The sequence below is a fragment of the Drosophila arizonae genome, chromosome X, assembly GCF_054131065.1.
Source record: "Drosophila arizonae isolate 15081-1271.41 chromosome X, UAZ_ARI_1.0, whole genome shotgun sequence".
NCBI lineage: Eukaryota > Metazoa > Arthropoda > Insecta > Diptera > Drosophilidae > Drosophila > Drosophila arizonae.
This window is the reverse complement of record NC_142927.1, coordinates 11,894,495-11,919,058: the sequence shown is the minus strand read 5'-3', so window position 1 is coordinate 11,919,058 and position 24,564 is coordinate 11,894,495. Positions and strand designations below refer to the sequence as shown.

General features: G+C 44.2%; 1 protein-coding gene across 11 annotated transcripts in view; it reads right to left on the bottom strand.

The window, feature by feature from the left end:
• Positions 1-24,564, bottom strand: part of bi (T-box transcription factor bifid) — a 105,734-nt gene that overhangs the window by 37,835 nt on the left and 43,335 nt on the right. For 8 of the 11 annotated variants that reach the window (XM_089476111.1, XM_089476113.1, XM_018015703.2 and 5 more), the window contains 2 exons: positions 15,878-15,991; positions 15,632-15,794 (listed from right to left, as the gene is read on the bottom strand). In XM_089476111.1, coding sequence (XP_089332237.1) covers positions 15,632-15,794; positions 15,878-15,991 — 277 coding nt within the window. The remainder of the gene's footprint in view (positions 1-15,631; positions 15,795-15,877; positions 15,992-24,564) is intronic. The other 3 variants (XM_018015706.2, XM_018015702.2, XM_018015705.2) reach the window with 1 other exon arrangement.

The window sequence follows — 24,564 nt, the reverse complement described above, 5'->3', positions numbered from 1 at the left end:
TGTTGCCAGTTGCTGGTAGTTAAATTTTTTTTTTTTTTTTGTATTTCGTTTTTGTTTTTGTTGGTTTTTCCAACGTGACGCCTGTCAGCTGCCAGCCAGGTTATAAGCCATAGCCAGTTAGTGAATGGCCCTGACTCTGAGCTCCGGCCAAGAGTCGAGACAATTAAATGCCTAATTTTGTCTGCCCCGTGCCCCGCGCTCCGCGCCCTGGTGCCCCCCTGCACCGTGCCATCGTGCCACCGTGCCCCGTGGCCTGCACTCGCTCCCGTTGCGTTTGTTTTTCCAAATAATTCATTAATATTTTTTGGTGTGTTTTCATTTCTTTGCCTCTCGCTGGCTGCCTGAGTTGCATGTGCAATGTCCAAAGCGTTGCACTCCCTCTTTCTCGCTCCCCCTCCCTCTAAACCCCCCCCCCTCTCTCTATCTCTCCACCACCATCTTCCGCAGTCTCAAGAAACCGTTAAGCGATTTATATGACATTTGCCAAAAGTAAATGCTATTAAGAAATGGATAAGTGGATGAGAGCTTAAAGTCTATATAGCTCGAGATATAGTAAGGCATATGGCCTGTTCCTTGGCACACATTCATAGAACTACCCATAGATGTCAGATGCAAAATTTTCAGCAGTTACACAGAGGCCTCAATATAATATTGGTATATGTATAGCTCATAAAATTTGAATAAAATATATAAATAATAAAATAACGAAAGATATTCTTTATACACAATCCGTATTCGATTCCTGTTAATTTCGAAACTCGTATGCAAATCTCCCAATCTTTTACATATTCTTTCGGAACTATTCCAAGTTTCGGTAGAGCCTATAGATTTCTATAAACTCGATAAATACTCATGGATATCTCAAAATCGTTTACACTTTCTCATAAAACCTTCTCTAGATATCATCAAGTTTCAGTGGAGGAATATATTCAGTTCTATACAACTCGAGAAATACCCAACTCATAGTCATATGCATTTCTCTGTATAACTAGCTCCTGCAATCATATAACAACTTTTTGTAGATTCACTTGAGAATTTCAGCAAAACTTAAACACTTCAATTATAAATATCTTAAAAATCTTTTGCATTCATGTTATACTATCTATCTCCTAAAATCGTATACCATGTTTCAGCTGATTCGCCTAGGAATCGACTTCAATTACAGCTCAATTATTCATGGTAGGTGGCAAATCCAATTGTGGCTTCAAATCGAATTGAGCGAGCGCATTTAAAATGTACAGTTAAGTGCATATATGCCCAGTTATAGAGGAGTTTTGATTTTTCTCTATATATTACTAAATGCTTTATTAATTGGTGGGCGTGCAAAAAGCAAAAAAAAAAAAAAAAAAAGAAAGAGAAAAACAGAGAAAAACAGAAAAGCAAACACGAGTCTAGCGTGCAGTCGAGTTTGCCGGGCAATAAAATACGAGTTCGCGACGGTCTAAAGTGTTGAGAAACTAATAGATGCAATTTAAGAGATATATACAGATATAACATATTATATCTATATATGTATATAGAGGCAGACTCTAGCATTTGTAACTGTAATTCAAGAGCTACGGCCAAGTCGGCTGACAGCGGCCGTCGGAATAGTGCGAGAATAAAATGTGAAAATGTGAATTAGTTATTGTTCGTTTTGTTTTCAGCTACGTTTTTCCACTCTATGAACAGCAACAACAACAACAGCAACAAGAAGAAAAGCCACAATATGAACAACTAGAAAACTAGATGGAATACAAAAGGCACTTCAGGTAGTTTTAGAGCATTTACATTGCCCGCCTCTTAAGACGAGGCGCCGCATACGAAACCAAGAAAACCAGTGAGAGCACACCCGACTGCATAATACTCGCTCAAGTTCCATATTGATCGAATACGCATATCCCTCTCCCTCTCTCTCTCTCTCTCTAGCAGAAGAACGATCGGACAGTAAAACGAATGGAGAGAAGACAGGCGGAAGAACAGGCATACAAGCAAACGTACGGATGGATGGACAGATATACGAATCGGACAGCTAGATAGGGAGACTGTCGGGCAGACAGACATGCAGAAGTACGGATAGACGGATAGATCAACAAACGGACGGATAGACGAATAGCCAGAATCACGGCCAAACAGATAGACGGACGTACGGTTAACCAGACAGAAAGACTGACGGGCAGACAGACAGACAGGCGGATGGTACGGATGGCTCAACAGACGGATAGGCGAATAGCTAGCCAAACAGCCAACAAGAGTCAGACGTACGGATAAACGGACGGACAGCCAGACTGATGGGCAGACAGAGAGGCAAACGTACGGAGCGACGGACAGATAAACAGACGGACGGACAGATGAATGGCTAGCCAGACGGGCGACCAACAAAACATTAATTGAATAAACAAAAATCGAAAGCCAATACACTGCTCTCGCATTGTGAGCGAGTATGCAAAAAAAAAAAAAAAAAACGAGCTAGAAAAGACAGAGTGTTGCAAGATTTAACAAAAGGTGAAAAAAGAATAGAAAAAAAAATGAAATGAAATAAAATAAACGTTGCTGCTGCTCGCAGCGTAAAATTAATTTAATTAATTAACGCTAATAGTATTTTATTTTTTTCATTATTATTTTTTCTCTCTCTCACTCCCTCTCTCTCTCTCTCTCGCTCTCTTGCGCTCTGCATATGCGCGTTTTTAATCAGGTTTCAGTTGTAGACAAACTTAATTACAGGCAATATAGTTGTCTAGCTGTTGCTATTGTTTATGCATAAACATATTTATTAACGACTTTATAGAACAGCAACAGCAACATCAAACAGGAATAACAACAACAACAACAACACTAGCAACAACAATTTGTGCTTAACACGAAGCGAACTGAACTCGAGCGAAATGATTGACGCATTGTTTGATACATTGTTGCCCATTTGCCATGTGACACGCAAAAATCATGTCACACAGCAACAGCAACAGCAACAGTAACAACAACAACAACAATTATCATCATCTAAAGCAACGCGCAAAGCTTTTCTTAATGAGCCAACACACAATTTGCGTGACGTTTGCACAAAACAAAGGCCCAAAGCGACTTTGTTGTAGCTGCTGTTGTTGTTGTTGTTGTTGTTGTTGTTGTTGATGTTGCTGTTACCTTTTCACCTGCCTGCCAATAATCAAACAGCAAACACATTTGACATTTGTCAGTCAATAAAAGTGTCAGCACGCATTTGACAAAAGTTGTGGGTGCAGCACGCAGAGCGAAAGAGAGAGAGAGAGAAAGAGAGAGAGAGAGAGGAAGATGGAGAGAGACAGAGAGAGAAGGTCAACCAATTGTAGAGAAAGTAGAGAGTGAGAACGAGATAGGAAGTGGGAGGGAGCGATAGTCAGAGACAAAGAAAGAAAGGATAGAATGTGAGAGAGAGAAAGAGAGATAGATAGAGAGAGAGAAAGAGATAAATAGAGAGAGAGAGAGAAAGAGAGTTGGACAGGAAGACAAGGAAAGAAGGCAGTAAGAGAGAAGCAAATAAAAGGAGATGGTCAAAGAAAGAGAGAGAAAAAGAATAAGAGGATAACAGTTAAAAGTTAGATCTGAAAAAGTGATCGTAAGAAAAAGCGGAAAAACTTGTTGCACAAGCTTCCTACTTCTCTAGCACACAAAAAAAAAAAAAAAAATAAAGGAGCTTTAAGCAGCTCGTTGAACTCGATTAAGTTGAAGCTATTATATTAAGCATGAGCGCAAGCTTTACCAAAAACTTTTGCCCTAAAGAGCTCATGCCAAGCACGTTTGAAAACCCTAATGAAGTCAAATTCACATCGATTTTCACATTTGGTTTTCAAAAATGAAAATTTAAACTAAGCAAAACATACAAAAATCGATTAAAAAGCTTCATTCAAGCTGAAAGCTCAACAAGCCAGTGAAATAAAAAAAAAAAAGCTACATAGATTTCGTTTGCGGTAAAATTGATAAACTTCCACAACGGAAGAGACAACACTTTGTGGAAGATTTTCACCTGGTCGACAGATCAGCAATATGGAGCACAGGTACATGGCACAGGTAAGCTGAGCGGTTAAGGGGCCAGACGACGGCCAGGGCAGAGCGGGCAGAGCTGCGCAGTTCGCAGCATTTGCCAACTGCCAACTGACTTTGAGGCTGATTAGCTGTGCGGCGCCAGATGTTGGGAAAGACAAAAGACTGAAGATGCGGAGCACTTCCGTCTGCAAGCGCCAGGCTTATCTAACCAGATAACAGGCAGACAAATAGACAGAGAGAGAGAGAGAGAGAGAGAGAGAGAGAGAGAGAGAGAGTGAGTGATGAAGAGAATTTAAACAAAGGGAGGACAAATATCTCTAACTCAAATAGAAACAAAAGCAAATACAAACAACAGCGCAGACAATGCAGAAGGAGAGAGAGTGAGAGAGCGAGAGAGAGCGAGCGAGAGGGGGGAGAGTAGCTTGTCAGTGTACAGGTGCTCAGCAGGTGTGGGCAACAGGTAAGTCAACTGATTAAGTGCATCCAAATGCAATCATCAACAAATTTCAACTTCAATGAGAATAAGGTAGCTAACTTCAAGGTGTTTAACTGTCACCTAAGACTTAAGCCAAAGGCAAAGATAGTGAGCGAGTGGGAGAGGGAGACAGGGCGAGCGAGCGGGGCAGAGCGAGGGAGAGGCCGAGTGGCGCTTGGCATATTTGGCCGTTCAAACAGCCAAAAGACAACAAATAAAAACAAACAAGACCCAAAATCTAGCTGGGCAAACAATACACCAAAAGCCTATTAAACGCGAGAAGACAAAAGACAGCAACGAATTCTGAATACCCTGTAAAAAAAATTAATTAAATATTACAAATATTTTTAATGTTTTACAAATTTTAATTTGAGTTTATTTAATTGCTGTGGAGCTAAACCCCCTTTCTGACTGCTGAATACCCTGTAATTCAGCTGAGAACGTTTCTAAATGAGACTTTGTTGCAATTGAAGACAACGAAAGCAATTAATTAATTACCAAAACTAAATAGTTAATAGGCCCAACTAATATGCCCATTCGCTTGCACTTGGCAGGGCATTGTGATATGCGTTTAGAAATCTATTTGCATCGCGCTGGCAGCAAATATTGCACTTCCGTTTCAATGCGACGATGCCGAAATTCAAGTCAAGCTTGTCTATTTGCTTACGGCTAATGGAAGAGTCGCTGACAGCAGCTGCCACTGGCAGCAGCAGCAGCCGGGGCACGCCCACCTCCCGCCCTGGCAACCCTCTTGGCCTCTTGTGCTCTGCTGCCTCTTTCATTCTATCAGCTACATATATACAATTTGTTTTTTTTTTTTGGCAACAATGAGGCGAGTGGCAACAAAAGCGCTGCCAGAGCTGGAGAGATGTGCCTTTTTATTGTGGGCGTACGAGCGGTGTGTGTGTGTGTGTGTGGGGGGGGGGGGGTGTCTGGAACTTGTTACTATTGCCCACGCATAGCAGCAGCCGCAGCTGCTGCTCATTTTGCTGGCGGGGCCAGAGACAAAAGCCGGGGTTTACTTTTTAGGCATTGTTAGATGACTTAATCGTTAGATTTGCTCCGTTTTTCCATTGTGCAGCAGTGTGAGAAAGAGAGAGGGAGAGAGGGAGAGTGAGAGTGCGCCGTGCAGACAAAACGTCTCACAACGGAAACGCGGCGCTATAATAAATTTGTCTTCAGCTGTCGTCGGCCTCAATTCCTAAGCATTTGTTTGGACATGGCACGAAAAGAGGCTGCCCGCAGTCGATGGCGACAGCGACAGCGACAGCGACGTCGACGGCGACGACGACAGCGAGAGCATTTGATATCCTGCAGCGTGTGCGCCCTCCCGGCGGGAGCCGCCAGTCAAATGCGGCGTATGCGCAATATGCGCCAACGGAAAACTAAATGGGAAAACACAAAGAAAAGGCAGAAGGAATACAAAAGGGAAAGGGAAAGGGAAAGGGCCAGGGAGGGCTGCCCAGCCGAAAATTATGTTGTTGCGGCATTTGAAGCAAATGCAACGTTAACGTGGGCGTCTCTAATCTTGTTTGTGCGGTTCGCTAATCGCTCCGATCTGATCAGCTCAGCCCGCCTACGGCTTTGTGTGGCACGCCGGATTAGGAGCAGATCCGATCCGTTCAGTTCGGCTGCTGCTGCTGCTGCTGCTTCGTCTCGTCTCGTCCTTTCCATTCGTTTTTGTCGGCTCCTGTCAACGTCTTTTGGGCTCATCATTAGCGGCCGCTCTCGCCTTTGTCTGGCTGACTTCGGCAATTTCATGGCCCGCATTGGCATCCAGAGATTCATTCAGAGCTCACTTGACATCTGTCGGCAGCTCGCCTGATGTCATCTTGTCCTTTCTCCTGATCCTGTTTCGCCTGCGATTAGTCCTTGCCCGAGCCCCTCTCGAGGCAGTCATTAGCCTCTCCTCTCTCCTGTCTCCTGTCTCCTCTCTCCTATCTCCTGTCCGCTGTCGATCTTCGGCTTGTCACACAGGCATCGAACTGCCGTATTTAGCCTCATTTGCCTTTGTTCCCTTTGTTCTCGCCTCTTACTTTACCTACTTTATCACTCGTTTCATATTGATTGGCTTGCTATGGCTTACAGATCACCAAAAACTCTTAGAGTCTGCAGTTAAAGTGGCTTAACCCGCACTTTGCCTCTCCAGATCTGCAGATCTCTGGGTTTGGAATGTAAAAACTTCCTTGAGCACGAATTATGAATTTGTAATTCTCTCTATTTTTCTCTCCCTCTTTCTCTCTCTTTCTCTCTCACTCTCCCTCTCTCTCTCTCTGTCTTTCTCTCTCTCTCTCTCTATCTAGTCTAAATTTAGGGCTCGCAATCATTATGACCTTCAAACTATATCTCTCTGTCTCTTCTCTCTCTCTCTCTCTCTCTCTCTCTTTGTTTGTTTCTCTCTCTTTCTCTTTCCCTCTCCTTCTCTCTTTCTGTTAAGATTAGAACTCGATGTCCACAAGCATTCATCTGAATAGCTATGAACTTGTAATTCTCTCTCTCTTTCTCTTTCTCTCTCTGTTTCTATTTCTCTTTTTCATTCTCTTTCTCTTTCTCTCTCTCACTCGCTCTCGCTCTCTCTCCCATTGTCTCTCAGTCTCATCTAACTATAACCTAAAGAAAAATCGCACTTTCTTCCTTTCTCTCTCTCTCGCTCGCTCTACCTTTTCTTTCACTCTCTCTCTCTCTCTCTCTCTCTCTCTCTCTCTCTCTCTCTCTCTCTCTATCTCTCCCTCTCTGTCTATTGTCCACTTAAATCCATCTAATTTTTCTTACTCTTCCTTCTGCAATCTGAATCCGCAGCTTACTCTCTGATATTCCCTCTCTCTACCACATTCTCTCCCTCTCTCTCTCTCTGCCTCTATGCATTCTAAACTTGAAGCTTCTCTGCTTGCAATTGCATCTAAATCTCAATCACACTTAGGACTTATCTAGCTACAATCTCAAGAAGTTTCTCCATCTCGCTCTCGCTCGCTATTTCTCTTTCGCTCCCTCGTTGCCTGACTTTGTATAAGGTATTTCTGTTTGCCTAGCGCTTTAAGTTCCCGCTTTAAGTCTGAGTAGCGAAGCATTCAACCCACATCTCTGGCCAACTGGCAGCCATCATTGCAGCGTGTGCCAAATACCAAGGAAATATTTCTGTTCTTTTTTATGAGAAACTTGGCCGTTGCTGTTGCTGCTGTTGTTGCTGTTGTTGTTGTTGTTGGTGCCGCCACGCAATTGTTTTTCCAGTTATTTTCAGTTGTTTGCTATTTTCGTTTCTGCACACAAGACGGAGCTCTCGTATTTTTCGCATGGCCGTCAACTTGATTTGAATATTAAAAAATTCCAAAACATAAAAGGTATTTTTATTTGTGATATTTTGTCGCACCTCAGCGACAACGTACTTGCCACCTCGTCAACGTCTCTCGGTGCGGCACGACAACGAAATTAAGTCAAAAATGCGGCCATGCCTTTTCATTCCCCGGCCAAACTGAGCCGGACTGGACGGGACGGTGCTAGCCTGGCCTAACCTGACCTGGCCCGAGCTGTTTGCTTTTTTCATTCCTCTCCCTCTCGCGCTCGTTCTCCCTCTTCCTCTCCCTCTACCGTGTTTCTTTTCATTTTATCACGGATCACAGTCAACGTCCCGGTTTAATTTAACATAAAAGCGCGTTCACCATTAGGCGCTTTAACCAACCCCCTAGCTAACTAACCGCCCGCCCCACCCCCCACAGCCGCCCCTCTCGCCCGCCTTTTTATGGGGCATTGAAATTTATGAGGCATGCTCAGGTTTTTATTAGATTTTAACTAGCCTAATATATAGGACTGGCGCCAGGGCCAGGGCCAGGGCCAAGCAGGGCTGGGCCCCAAAACGCAACGTGCTAAAAACATTAAATATGTTAATAAGTTTCAACGCCCCACCCACAGCCAACGGCAGAGAGAGAGTGAGAGAGAGAGAGAGAGAAAGAGGGGGGGTGGGGGAAGGGGGGTGGTGCACAAGCGCAAAATTAACTAAAATGTTCAAGTTTTAGCGCCAAAGTCAGAGCAAAGCGAAAACTCGGAGGTTGACACATTTGGTAATGAGACATGAGAATGGAAAGGAGAACGGGAACGGGAACGAACCACTGCAGCGCCGCTGAGTGTGGTGCCGGGCTGTGGCTTAAGTACCGTCGGTCACGTCAACTCGTCAACTCGAAAAAGTCAGAGCTGGGCGAGCTGGTAGAGCTGGCGTTATGCTAATGCCCAATGCCCAATGGCTGATGGCTGATGGCTGATGGCTGATGCCTAATGCCTAATGCGCAATGCTAATGCCCCGCGTGCCACTTACAAATATGACAGATGTCTGGGCGCAGTCGCTGGCCTCTGGAATCTGATGGCGTTTCGTTTTATCTGCGTGTAGCTAGCTGTACGCAATTGAGGTTAACACTTGCCCACTCAAGGCAGCCGTCTGATAAGATTGGAAATTAGCTACAAAATGCGGGGCTAGGCCGAGAGCGAATATTCATAGGTGAGCGAAAAGTGAAAAGAAACGAGCGAGGGGAACGAGGGAGAAGAGAGAGAGAGAGAGACAAGAAATGAAGCAGTGAAGCAAGGAAGTATTTTAAGGAAGACAAAGTTTTGGAAAGTGAAAGGTAGAAAGGGTAGTGTAAGAGGGAGAGAGGGAGAGAAAGAGAGAGAAGGAGAAAGAGAGTAGAGGGAGAATGGGAGAGAGAGAGTGGGAGGTATGATACCATGGAGCTAGTGAAGCAAGGAAGAATCGTAGAATGGGGTAAAATATCATAAGAAAACAAAATGAAGAGGGAGACAAAACAAGGAGAGAGATAGAAAAAGTCAGACACAGAGAGAGACACACAGGAGGAGAGAAGTTTTCCAGGAACAACAATAAAAGAGATGCGGAAAATGAGTGAAGAAAGTACCGATTCATATGGAAAGAGTGACAAGAGAGGTAAAGGTAGACTAATGAAAGAGAAATAGCGACACCCAGAGACAGGCCAAAGAAAAGTTTCAATAAAGTCTAGAAAGCCAAAGATTTCTTTGCTAAGCGAAGTAGTAAGCTGTCGAGCACCGTTCCTGCCCCCCAATTGAAATTTCCCTCAATTCGGTAAACGACTTTAAAATGCAAAGTTAGTTCCGATTCCTATACATTTGAAACAACATTAAACACACCCATAAAGATCTGATATATGAAGTGAGGTTGAGTGCTGCACACATTCTCCCCATCAAAGCAAATGTAGAGCATAGTGGAGCAGCTAAACTCTTTATGCTGCATAGCACCGACTCAGCTTTGATTGAGCTCATGGGAGAAATTGAAGTAGATTTCGCAACGGCAGGCGATGAACTTGAGTTGGTTTATTGTCGAGCTGTGAAATGAAAAACTATGAAAATATTTCCGGCAAAATTCTTGAAATGCAGCCAGAGTCGTCGACGCACAATTTCCAGCTCTCCTCCACTCTGTCCCTCCCTCTCTCTCTCTCTCTCTCTCACACACTCTCTCTGTCTCTGTCTCTGCGTGTGGCAAAGAGGAAATACACACAGCTTGGCTGAGAAAGGATAATTGATGGGCCAACTGGGAGGGCGGTCTGCTGCTGCTGCTGCTGTGTGGGGGAGTGCGGGGCGTGGCAGGCACTTGTAAAACTGTTTGCCAAAAATATGCAAGCAATTAAGGCAACTATTTCCGGAGCAGCAGCAGCAGCCGCCGCAGCCACCGCAACTTGCAACAGCTGCTGCAACAACAAAATCTAAAACGCCGCGCGTTGCCCAAGGATGCGCCCAGGACACGATTCAAGCTGCTGTTGCCTAATCTGCCCAGCAGCAGCACCAAACTTGATCGCAAACTGATAGCCAATGGGTTTCGGTTGGTTATTTCTTCTTCTTCTTCTTCACATTTTTTTTTCGGTTTTTTGGGTTATTTATTGTAGCCAAGCTGCAGATACCCTTTGCACTCTCTCATCTCTCGACGCCCGTCTGCTGTCTTCGAATGCGGATGGCATGATGTATGTTGGTCCCCTGGTCTCGTTGTCTGCTGTCTATCGTCTGGGTGCGTGCGCCGTTCAGCGTCACGATATACGCTTAGATAGTGAGCCGCAGCGCCGCAATTGATGGCATTAGGCATTAGATAAGAAATCAGACATTTATAGGCACACAGGGACAAAAGGACGGACGAACGAGGGGACTACTCGAACAACAGCAAGCAAAAGCAGCAGCAGCAGCAGGAGAAGAGGAAGAACAACAACATCATAATCATCCAGCGGGCAGAGCTATCATTAAATAGCTTAGGGGTTAGGCCAGCAACACTCAGGGGTTGAGCACCGCCAAGGGTAGCAACTAATTTCGATTTTATTTTGCCAAAGAGAGAGCGAGAGAGAGGGAGAGAGGAATACTAAGAGGTCCTCTTCCAAGCAGCCATTGCCCATGTGAACTACTCAGACCCTTTGTCTGAAACATCTCGTTGATGGAATGCTAAGAAGTTTGCCACAATTAATGGATGGCTAAGAATTGCCAATTGCCGTCTATGGACAGGGGAACTTCAGCTGAGCACTACCACTGAGCGTGGTAGAGGCTGCACAAGACTTGCCACTGCTTATAAAGTAAAGATTTGCCAATCGAAGTAGTTTAGAATTAACCAAAAAGGGGCTTATATAGTAAGGTTGGTACATAGGTCTAGTCGACAGCAGTCGAGATAGTCTAAGAACTTCGGGTCTAACTCAAAGATTTCTGCCTGCATTTTCCTTGAGGTGTCTCAAGGATTTTTGGTAGATTAAAGTAGAAACTTTTAAGTACATCAATTATGAAATGAAGGGCGATATAGAGAAAGAGAGAGGGGGAGAGAGAGAGATAGAGAGAGCTGTAGACAGAGATCGAGTGTGTATGTGTAGATACCCAACACCTCCTAGCAAAGTCTAACAGAAATCTCAGATAAAAACTTTATACTTCAGTACCTCAAATGGAACTTTTTCATGATATAAAGAATCTTCATTATCAAATTCAACATATTTGAGATACATCCATGCCTATTTCAACTACATTCAAATTAATATAAATGCAAGGGCTTCCAACGATTCACATCTATCTGCTCTACTTCCATAGCACTACCTTCTATACGTCGACTTTTAATTATGGTATTTCTTTAATGGATAGTATTATTGTTACTATTATTTATTATCATACACCACATTGGCAAATTATTATTTATATTACCCCAAACTTGCTTAGAAAAGTTCTTGTAGAATATTGATTAACTCATATTTCGTTTGATGCGAGAAAGTTTTGCGTTAGTTCCACAACAAAATGGAGGAGGAATCTATAAATGCATATATATGTATATATCTAAGGCTATATGTAATAGTTAGTTGCTTCATTTAATTGGCTCCATATTGAAAATGGAGGCAAAGCAACCACGAAGCAGGTCCTGAGACAGGAACAGGAACAGGGACAAGGACAGGGGCAGGGGCAGGACTATGGTTAGTGCCACGGGGTCTGCTGTCAACTTCAAAGCAGCCTTTCAAGTTGTATTTTGGGCAACACCTAGCAGGCAAGACAAGATGACTACCTGCCTGGCTATGACAGACAAATTGGCCATATCCCATATCTCAATGCAAACACACACACACACACACATAGAGAGAGAGAAAGAGAGAGAGAGAGAGGGGCGGGCGCACATGATTTTGCGGGCCGCCTTTGATTTTCTAAGCGAATTGTTTCAAGACAAGCCACAGGAGCAACGGTCGCTCGACCGGCGGCAGTGGCAGTGGCAGCGGCAGGAACAGGATCTGAGGCTGGATAACAGGATAAGGATTGAAAAGGCTTGACAGGACATGTGAGCCTCAATTAATTTGATTTGCGTTTCAAGGGCCAGTCGAGCAGCGGAAATGGAACTCCACTTCAGTTTATTTGTCAACTTGGCTGTGATAAATTTTTTGCGCTTGGTCTGCTCCTGCCGCTCCTGCTGCTGCTGCTGCTGCTGCTGCTGCTGCGACTGCGACGCAAGGGCGACGACCACTTGGCCATGGCTGAATGAGCACACAACGAGCCACTGCAGATGCCATTTGAAGATGGCCAACTATGCTTTGAACTATAAATGAAACTAATGCCGGACAGACAGACAGACAGACAGGCAGGCAGGCAGACAGGCAGAGGGAGTCGGCGAGACGACGAGCTGGAGTCGGATGAGCTGCTGCAGCACTTTGGGTCGTTAGGTCCTTGGCACTGTAGCTGGGCCGCTGCTTGACAACGTCTCAGGGCACCGCTTGAAGTGCTGCCAGGCAGGAGGAGGAGGAGGAGGAGGAGAGTGAGAGTGATGGGGGGATCAGTCTGTAGCCTACGTGGGGCGGGCGGCTTAATTGGCAAAGGCATTGCGCCAGCTACAACAATTAAACGCATTAGCCAACACCTCAGACACTGAACGAGAAGTGAGGCCAACCCTCGGTGCAGTTCATTTCAATAATGTTGTTGTTGTTGTTCGTATTTTAGGGTTGCGACAGCCGCAATATGGCCGACAGCATAAACACACACACACACACACGCACGCACACACATATGCGCTTGGGGCGTTTTAAAACGCGCGCGTTTTTTTCCGTTTGTTTGTTCATAATTTTGTGAAATTCTTTTCTAGCTTTTGCTGCTGGCCTGCGAGCTAAGTGCATTTCAATGTCGACTCAGGTTGGCAGGTCAAATGGGCATGCAAGCACAGTTCACAACACACACACACACACACACATATATGTATATATACATATACAATTATATAGATGTGGGCGGTGGGCGTTGCAGCAACGACTTACTGTTGTTTTGACACGCAGCCAGCGGGCACAAATTCAAGCATTCAGGCAGGAGTCGAGCGCGTGAGTGCGGTGGGCAGGCGGGAGGCGGCCAGCGGGGTGACCTCGGTGCCAGGTGCCGTCCGCTGACCGCAAAATGTGTTAAATTATAGATTTGAGCGTTTGCTGAGAGCGACAACAGCTGTTGGAGCACTGCCTCTCTCTCTCTCCTTACAGCTCTCTCTCTCCGTCTCTCTCTCCCTCTCCCTCTCTCTCTCTCTCTCTCTCTCTCTCTCTGTCTGTCTTGGGCGGGGAACACACGCAGCGCCTTGTGTCGGCACGCGGCGTTTGAACTAAGCGAAATTAATGGCCAACACAGGCTACTTAGCGGAGGAGCCAAAGCCCACGCACACAGAGACAACAACAACAGCAACAACAACAACAACGACGACAACGACGACGATGTTGTTGTTGTAGCCCTTATGGCATTCGCTGATGTCTGCGCCGTCTTGTTCGGCTCGCGCGATTTATGACTTGGCATGCAAAGAGGCAAAGCACAGCTAAAGGCGGTGGGGGTAGTCGGGGTAGGCGGGGCAGCCGGGCCAGCAGACATGACAAAACTGCATGGCGCCCGCCAGCGTCGCCATCATTGCGACGCTGCGCGCTGTTTTGCCCACCCGTTGCGATGCCGCCGCCGTCGCCGCTGCCTTTGCCTGATCAATAAAAAAGAAACTGCAAAATTTGCGCAGCAGTTGATGAAATTTACGCGATCGGCAGCGGCAAAGTTCAAAAGCAGCGGCCTTGGCGGCTAAACAAACTGACCACCAAGCAGCCGCCGAGCACCACCGTGCACCACCGTGCACCATCGGCCACCATCGAGTAGCCGCCAAAAGCCAAGCCGCCAATTTGTTTGGCGCTCACTGCGCCCACTGCGCCCCAGCAATGAAACGAAAGTTGTCGTCGTCGTCGTCATAGACGCCGTTCCCGTCTTTATGTGCGTCTTATCCGTGCGTGTGAGAAGTTTTAGATAAGACGCTGTTCGTCTCTCTGTCTCTCTGTCCCGCCGTCTGTGGCGCTGCTTGGCTGCGATACTTCAAAGTGGGCGCCGGGCAGCGCTTAAAGCATTCGCCAGCTACGCAAATTTTGCATTGATAAGCCAGCTGGGAGCAGGAGCTTGGAGGCAGTGGAGGCGAGTGTTAGCTGCCGCAGCAGAGCTTCCTCTACGCACACACACGCACACATGCACACACGCACACATGCATATATGCATGTCTCTATGTGTGATATAGTTAGATAATGATTCGCTTTGAAGTCGGCAGCGGCTGCCGCTGCAGCACGTGTTCGTCCAGCTGTCATCGAGCTGCGGAAATGAGAGACATTTCCAGTTGCAGCAATGCGAAACTAGCGGATCAACAACTTTGTGAATAGATATACCAGAGCCAACTCCGAAGTACTCCGAAAGTTTGATAATTACTCTACTAAACACACATCCGTATCGAAAACATTCAAATCATTTGAATAACAAGCTAAAATGCACACTCCGAATTACTACGAATAACTCCGAATTACTATGAATTATTTGTAATACATACTTTAATTACACTTTAAGCACAATGGGCATTACTGTCAAAAATTCTATATTTGCAATATTCCGAAAGACTACTCATCTTTCCGAATGACTCCTAAGGCCACATATACTCCATTAAACCTATATCAGCTACGTATTGCTAGCAGCAACTCAATATACATTAGTCCGAATCTAGTTGCTAGTAAAAATTCATGAATCACATTACTCCGAAAAAGTAGTCATCCGAATGGATTCTAAGACCACCTATACTACATCGAACGTATAACAAATACGCACAGTAAGCAGAACTTCATAATGTACATTAGTCCGAATTGAATCCGAAAGAGTAGTCACTACTCCGAAATACTTTTCACGCAAAAATATATTTCCTATTTAAATCACGCATAGCAAAGTGAAAAGTCATGATTCACACTACTCCGAAAGACTAGTTATCACTCCGAAGGACTCTTCGCACTACTACAACCTATATAAAGTACGTATAACTAGTAAAAATTCAAAATTTACATTACTCCGAAAGACTCCGAATTACTTTACTAGCATACCAACTACTTCGGAACACATTCCGAAATATCAGTACGCCTTTCAATTCAACACACACTTTAAGTTATGCAGCACTTTCAAAGTAAATCACTCCGAAACTTCTGCAACCTGTCAAGTTTTGTAACCATCGATGCCATTTGTTCAGTTTCGATGATAACTGATAAGAATGAACTGAAAATATATATCGTGTATTTTGTTTTGATCTGTTTTTTTTTTTTTTTTTCATCGAGATACGTTTTTTGTTGTCAGGATCTAGGGCTTAAATAACTAATGCGGTAAACAAAGAAGACGTACAGTACTTACAAATCCATGTTTATCACTAATATTGTTGGTCAATTTTAATTTGTGAAATGAAACAACTTTTTGCATCCATTGCTCACCCGTTGTGGGCGAATCTGGATGGATGTACATGCGTTTTGGCATTTCGGGATCCGCTTTGCCAGCGACCATCCAGCGACTGTTGGAGAAAATGGGATTAATATTTATTAAAATATATACATACACTCACACACACACACACACACACACACACACACTTACCTATTGTGAAATTTATAACGATAATCATCCGCCGCAACGATATCCAGTAGCAATATGTATTTAGCCTTGGCATCCAGACCCGAAACACGAAATTTCATTTGCGGAAACATTTGTCTGCAACAGAGAGAGAGAGAGGGAGAGAGAGAGTGAGAAAAGGGGGGAAGAGTTGTGGTTAGAGCGAGCTGGAGCACAAGTCATTTTGGCTGGGTAATCAAATAAAACATTAATCAGCACGGCATAAAGCCTAAACGCAGCAGCGGTTCTCAGGGAGCCCACCAGCAGGCTCCACAAAATGCCCCAGCAGATGCACACACACTGACACACACACACATGCACACAGGCACTCTCTCACAATCACAATCATCATCATCATCATTATCAGTGCCTGGCGAAAAGCAAACAAAACCCCAAACGGCGATCAGTCGAGTCGCCACGTCGTTGCCAGGTTATCAAGTGGCGCCAAGCCGCAAATTGTTTCCAGCTCCAGACTGGCGCTCGAGCGCAGTCGAGTCCGAAATTCAAATTGGCCACGGCCACGGCCACGGCTAAGGCTAAGGCTAAGACTGCGACTGCGACTGAGACCGAGGCTTGTTGATTAGCCTTAGTCCATGTTCTGGCCATGTTGGTGGCAATGCGCAAACTCGAAAATTACATGGCCAAGCCAAGGCGATCAGTGACCAGGCTAAGGCTCTAGCTCGCCTCAGCTAACCACCCAAGTAAAGGGCTGCACCCTCACACACACACATACACAGAAAGAGAACACACACACACACACAAATATGAAAATTATAAGTTTAAGTAGCAATCACTCAATCGCTGCCCTGGTCGCCGTCTTCGACTCCAGCTCTGGCTCCGGCTCTGGTCGAGCGCCAGCGCCTCATGAATCAAATTTAACGAACGTCTTGTTCATGTTCACAGATCATCATCAGCTGCGCCTGCATTTTGATAAAAAAAAAAAAAAAAAGAAAATCGAAAAAAAGCGAAAAGGCAAAAACTCCAACAAAAAGGCCCCCAAACAAGCCCGGGCCAACAAGAGAGCCTGACTCTGGGCAGAGGCTAACAAGCTGACTGATGTCTGACTGCCTAAATGACTAACAGACGAATGGACGGCTGGACAGGCAGACGAAACGGACGAAAGACAGGCCGAGGCACTAACTGAACGAACTGCAGCGATGTTTCTATTTAGAGAGCTGCAAAAGATGAAGCGGGGCCAGCAGCCAGCAGAGCCAGTGGGCAGAGCAGGAGCGCTCAAGATGCGCCAGCTGGGCATGCACGACGACAAGCATACGCTGTAAGTGCGTAAAAGTGAGCGAGGATGCGGAGAGGAAAGATTTTTATAAAGAAAGAGATATATAGAGAGAGTTATATGAAGTGAAAGATTCGAACTTGAAGGAGTTCAAGGAGTTCTTAAATCGTACCTAAAAACCTTTGTCGATTAAGCTATTTATAGATATTTATGAAAATGCCTAATTATAATATATCACATATAATATATCATATATGTAACCTCGTACTACGAAAATTACGGAACTGTATGCTTTATTGTCTTTGGGGAAAATATGCTCAAGGAAATCTATCCACATTCTATTACGTCTCCTGTTGACTATCCTCTCTTCCTCTATCGGTCAATTTCACTTCTTAAACCCTCTCTCTATTTGCTAACCTCCTACCTCTACCTCTATTTCTGTTACCCTCTATCCGACTATCAGTTACCTATCTCTTTTCCCACTTCCTTCTATCTGTTAACTCATCGCCCTTTATTAGTTATCCCCTCTCTTTCTATCTGTTATAGCATCTCAATTTATCTGTAACGTCCCTTCTCCCTTTATCTGTTATCTTCTTTCTTTCTCTCTCTCTCTCTCTCTCTCTCTCTGTCGATCTGCTCTCCCATCTCCCTCAATCTATTAGCCTCTCCCTCTATTTGTTACATTCTTTCTAGCTCTATCTGTTACCTTCTCTCCGTCTATTTAATATCCTCACTCTCTCTCTCTCTCACTCTCTCTCTCTCTGTCTATCGGTTATCCTCTCTCTCACTCTGTCTATCCGTTATCCTCTAACTCGCTCTCTCTCTCTCTCTCTGTCTGTCTGTTATCCTTTCTCTCTCTGTCTATCCGTAATCCTCTCTCCCCTTCTATCTGTTATTGCCCTCCTTCACTCTATCTGCTATCTTCTTTTTCCTTTATTTGTTATCCTCTCTTTCCCTCTATCTGTATTCCTCTCTCTCTCTTTCTCTTTCTCTTTCTCTCTCTCTCTCTCTCTCTCTCTCTCTCTATCGCTCTCTAATACCCACTCGCCATTTCCAGGGTATTCCAACGTTTCGGGCCATTCGCAATGCCAAAAAGCTGCTGCCAGCGGCCCACGTCTTGCCAGGCAGCGTCTGCCTTGAGCCGGGCTGGGCCTCGGCGCTCCCCCCACCACGTTCGACTGCCTTTTTCGACTGCAAATTATTTTTTATTTGCGAGCCAGCAGCAAACGAGACTCGCAACGAGGCTGAGACACTGGCAGAGACAGAGACAGAGATAGAGACAGCGGCAGAGCAAGAGACTTGGGACATGGCACTGGCAACTGAGGCCGTGGCACGTCTGCCTGGTTAGTTGGGCTCCTTTTGGCATCGTTTCTGTTCTGCTCCTTTTTGTCTTCTCTTCAATTTTTTTTCAGTTTTTTTTTCTGTTTTTTTGGGTTTTGGGGTTTTGTTGCTGTGCTGTTGTCTTAACTGAATAGCTCGTTAACATTATTGAGCACTTGGCGCCAGTTGTTGGCAGCTTGTTATGGCCAGAGCTGGAGCCAGAGCCAGAGCCGGAGCCAGAGCTGGAGCTGAAGCTGAAGCTGGAGCTCGAGTCGCGACGCATAGCCCCATAGCCGCAAGCGCCAACTGGAGCCAAGACGCTTGGCCCCTAAAAACAAATCGGCCCACCACACGCGCACAGCAACGCCCCACACCCTCTCGGCCCCCCTGTCCCCCTCTTGCCACTCTCTCGCGCTCACTATGTGTGTGTGTGTGTGTGTGTGTGTGTAGCTCGAGCTGTGCTCGACAACAAAACGATTTGCTCTCGTTTGTGTTTGCCAAAGCTGAGGCTGAGGCTGAGTCTGTTGGCTGTGGCTGCTGCTTCTGCCTCTTCATCTTCTTCTTCTTCTGCTTCAGCTTCTTCGTCTGCTTCTTCTTCGCCGTCTTCTTGGCTTCGTGCAAATCGTTACGTGTAAAACTTGCACCTTTTGACCGAAAGTTGTTTGTTTTGCTCAAGAGGCCACACATTATTTCTTTCTTTCCTTGTTGTTGTTGCAGCTAATTCAATTTCCTCATATGACCATCGCTCTCTCTCTCTCTCTCTCTCTCTGCTGCTGCTGCTGCTGCTGCTGCTGGCTGTTTTTATTGCAGAGCAATAACAAACAACAACGAGCTGTTAATGTGGCTTGAAAGTGTTTGGCAGGCTACTTGGGCTCGACCCAGCGCGCTGCTCGCAGCAACCCAGAGCCCATAATTAAGCCTAATTAAGCCAACGACTGTGTGCGTGTGTGTGCATGTGTGTGTGAGGTGTGAGCTGTACCGCTGCATACTCCTGGCTCACTCGCTCGCATCCCTATTGAGGTTAATGGCTAATCAATTAGCCCTGGCTTCAAGCACTTGGGCTCGGCTCCTGCTGCCTGCTGCATTCCCTGTGCCTCTACCTCTGCCTCTACCCCTGCCTCTACCTCTGCCTGCCACAGCGATTGAGTTGTAATTGGCATTTCGATTTTCCATTGACATGCTCCGGGCCCAAAGTCAATGCCAGAGCCACAGATAACGCTGATAAAATATATTTATATTGCAGACATACACACACACATGCACATACACATACACATATATATAAATGCCGCCCGAATTACGTAATGACAGAACACTAAATGCTATCAAATGGCCGGGGCAAGGTGTGCGGCATATCAAACGAATGAGCCAGCGACTCATCGTGACTTTGGTGACTCTATCCATTTTAACGGTAGCCACAAAATTTTCTATAGTTCGATTGGGCAGCTGAGGGAGGTCTAGCAAGCAGTTTCCTATCCTTTATCGAAGGAAACGAGGAAGGGAGGGGTAAAGTGAGAGAGATAAATAGACAGAGACAGAGAGAGAGAGGGAGACAGAGGGAGGTACGGAGACAGAGAGTCTTGAATTAAATGCTAAACTTTAGCTATAGCTCACTAGAGTTAGAGCCTAGCTCGACATTAGGTGGAAGAGAGAAGGCAAGAAAGAGAAAGATAGACAAAGTTTTGGATAATATTGCTAGACTTTGGCTATCACTAGATGTACAACTCATCGAGAAAGCGAAAGAGAGGAAGACAGAGGACGCTAGAGGGAGAGAGAAGCAACGGGAGAAATTGATTAGAGCTTAAAACTTCACATAAAGCTGACTCTGCAGAGCTCTGCCTTGAGCTTGACGCGATAATAATTCCCTAAACAGCTCACTGGCTAAGCTTGATACTTAAAGTTGGGTAAAGAGTAGAGCTCAAATGCGTAGAACTCTATAAGCGACCTCAAGCCTAGAATATTACTCGCTATAGATTATAGCTGAATACAATCAAAGAAAGGGTATCAAATATAGAAAGAAAATAGGGGGAAATGTAGATTCAGAACGATCTAAGCAAGAGGCTGCTTAGATAGATTGATAAACCTGCTCAGATCCTTGTGAATCCCTTTCAATAAAAATCGATGTAGCTCCCATTGACTCTATGCATCTGACCTACAAGTCTAGCTCTATATATTTCCCCTATATCATCTCAAACTTTTCTGTTGCTTTTCGATTTCCTCTTCCCTCAAGCTATCCGTTTGCTCAGTTCCTCTCTACAGAGATATTCAGCTTCTACTATACTTTGTAACTAATTTCTATCAACTATCAAATGCTTTAAGCTCTCTCAAATTCTATTTCAAATAATCATGAAATATTTAGATATGCATTTAGCATGATGCACGCCTGATTCATAATTAAAGTTTGCTTCCCACTTCATTTGGAGTTGAATTTGGTAAGCCTAATGGAAATTAGATGACACACGCACACACTCAGACTCACACACATGCCACAAGACAGTAGCCGTGTGGCACAGTGGCACATTTAAAAGGCGTTGCGCTATCAGCCGCAGCTAAATGCTGTCCATTGATGCACCTGTGCAGCGTCGTCGTTTATCGTTGAGGTTGAGGGTTCAAAGACGCTGCCAGCCTGCCAAAGAAGCGTCAATTGTCAATGTTTTTTATCTGCTGTTCAAATCGACAGTCGCTCTGTGTGTGTGTGTGTGTGTGTGCAGACGTTAAAACAAAGACTCTGGCAAAATGCAGACTCGAGTGGCGTCCCGCGCGCCCCGTCGCTGCTTTGTCAACAAGCGCGGGGATTAAAGTAGCACCTGCAGCTACCAACAACAACAACAACAACAGGAGCAGCAACAACAGCAGCGACGGCTGTTGACAGTTCGCCTTTGTGACAACAAAATTGTTGTCGATTTTTTTTTTTGTATACATATATTTTATTTTCGTTGTTTTAGTTTTGTTTTACACCGGGGAGAGAGAGAGAGAGAGAGAAGGGGAGAGACAGAGGGAGAGTCTGGAGATATCCTTTAATCTCTTTGGGCAGGTTTGTCAACACATTTTCGAATGTGCATCGATAACTATCGATAACTGGCGCAACGAGGGTGCATATACTTAACATGGAGATTACAACGCTCTTTACATATGCTCCCAAAAAAAAAGGAAAGGAAATGAAACAGGAGCCCAATTGGGCAGCAGCTGTTGGCATTTAATTTGAATTTTATTGAATTACAATTGCATGCAAATTGCGAATTCTGAAATTTATTTGACAAATTTTTGTGAATTAAGTTGAATTAGCATTTGACGTGAACGTCAAGGCGGATGTCAGCGGCAGCTGCTGCTTGTGGAACGCCGCTTACATGAGCGATAAATGAAGATGTTCCATGCATGCATGCCAACTGCAGTTTAGCGTGAATGTCAAAGTGATGATCAAAAGTGACATGCAGTTCAAGCAAACAAACGAACAAAATATCATGATTCATTCAAATCGCAGTCACTTGAAAGTGGCTGTCAAACCGATTGTCAATTTCTAGTCAGTGTCAAAATTGACCAAATTATATTTATATTCAAGTTAAAATTGGATTAGAATTATTATGAGCAGGAATGTCAAAGTGGTTGTCAAAGTGGTTGTCAAAGTGCATGTTAAGCGAAATATCAAAATCATTATAATATACAACTATATTATTAATATATACCAAGAAAATAGCCAATTAAATTTTAACATGCACATTAAAGTAGCTGTCAAAGTGGTTGTCAAAGTGAATATTAAGCCAAATATCAAAATCATTATAATAAACTTCTATATTATTGACATATACCATGAAAATAGCCAATTAAACTTTAACATGCACTTTAAAGTTGCTGTCAAAGTGGTTGTCAAAGTGAACGGTAGACCTACTATCAAAATCATTATAATATACAATTATATTATTGACATATATCATAAGAATAATCGATTAATCTTTAACTTGAACATTAAAGTAGCTGTCAAAGTGGTTGTCAAAGTGAATATTAAGCCAAATATCAAAATCATTATAAGAAACTTCTATATTATTGACATATACCATGAAAATAGCCAATTAAACTTTAACATGCACATTCAAGTAGCTGTCAAAGTGCACGTCAGTGCAAAATATCAATTACTCAAGCAGCATACAAAGTAAGTATGACAAATTTGCCAGATGAAAGTGAAAAATAGTCCAGCCAGCGCACGTCAAAGTAGTTGTCAAAGTTGCTGTCAGCGCCCGCAGCAGCAGCAGCAGCAACAACAACAACAAGAGCAATAGCAGCAGCAGGAGCAGCTGCAGCCATAAAGACTAATTACCCAAGGCGCAGAGAGCAGCACAGGTTGCTGGCATGGGTAGGTGCCTCTGGTGGAGGGGGCAGGGGGGTAGCGATAGGGACAGGGACAGGGACAGGGACAAGGACAAGGTAACCCAAATTAGTTAAACCAATAAACTGACAGCGACCGCTTACGTCTGCTTATAGGCCATATTTCAAGTCTATATAATAATAAAACAATTTATGAAGGCATAACAACAGATAACCCTCCTACACTCCTCCACTCTCTCTCTCTCTCTCTCTCTCGCTCTTTCATTCCTTCACATTCGCATGCAGCGAAACGCGTCCTGCCCTGCCCCTTGGCTGGCTGTCAGTTAGCGGCAACGCCCACAAGCGTCTCAGCCTCGCTCGTTGCGGCCCAGAATGAATGGCCATGTCATTAAGCGGGGCCCAGACGCAAACGGACCGGAGGGACCAAGCGACCCGCTGAGCGCTGATGCCTCTACAACAACAACAACAGCAACAACAACGAGAAGTAGAAAGAGAAGTGAAAAAAAGGCAATCCTGTTGCCAGGCTGCGACTGTTGCTTGTGTGGCGCTAGGATTAAGTGCTCAGCTGTCCGGCGCGCTGTGGGAATTCCATGGCCAGGCGCTTCCAGCTCGCATATGTATGAATATAAATATAATATATTAAACATAAATAACTCCCAATCACTATAAATACATGTATGCACACATATGTATAAATCAAATCGCATGTAATTACAATTTGTGCGCTTAATTATGGAAAATGCGTGAAACGAGCCGAAGCCAACAAATGCGATTGAGGCTCGAGTGAGTGAAACGAATTTCAAATGCTCTGCACGAAATGGAGGCTAAGTGGGCGAGTAACGATGCTAAATAGATATCTATACATCTTTATCTATCTACATGTATGTGTATATATTTATATCTATCTACTTCTACGACTACTTCAACTTAAGTGGATTATTTCTGTATTTTGAATTTATTCAGAGTTACGATCAAGCCTATGTGATGAATTTTTGAGTTATGTACTTTTTTTCTTTTTATATATTTTTATATATTATATATTTTTATATTTTATATTTTATTAACGAGTTATGTACAGCTTCTGATAAGTAATACCCATAGCAACTTTCGATTTGAACATAAAAGTAAAGATTCTCATTTCTCCTATATAGATTATTCAGCTATGCCTATCTTGCTTCCTTTTTTGCTTTCAATCTTTCTCTTTCATTGTTTTCATCTTTGTCTCTCCTTCTATATCCTTCTCTGTTTACCTAAGCCTATATTTTCAATCTCTTCCTCGTTTTCTACTATTCTCCACGTTTTCCGACTTACTATTATTTTATTTCCATGTTTATTATCTCTTGCCTCCCCTCTCTTTTCTCCTTTCTGTCTCGTTCTTGTTCGCTCTCTCTCTCTCTCTTTATCTCAATCTCTCGCTCTCTCTCTCTCTCCCTCTCTATAGACTTCTCCTTCTCTACTTACCTATCCTTGCCTATATCATTCTCTCTTTATCCTTCTCTTCGCTTAGCTGCACTCCATCTAGTTTATTCCTTCTCTATATCATTCTCTTTCTTTAACCTATTTTTCCCCTCTCTTCTGTATAGTTATTATAATTATTATTATTATTATTATTATTATCTTTCTCTCCCCCTCTCTCTCTCCTTCTCTCTATCTCTCCACCCAAACTCAACCAAATCACCAAGTAAGTCACAATTGCCTCTGCATGCATAGAGTATGCAGCATCTGAGCCTCAGAGACTGAACTTATCAGCAGCTCCGCTGCAGCAGATAAGAATTGGGTAGGTTAAGGAGGGGGTAGATTA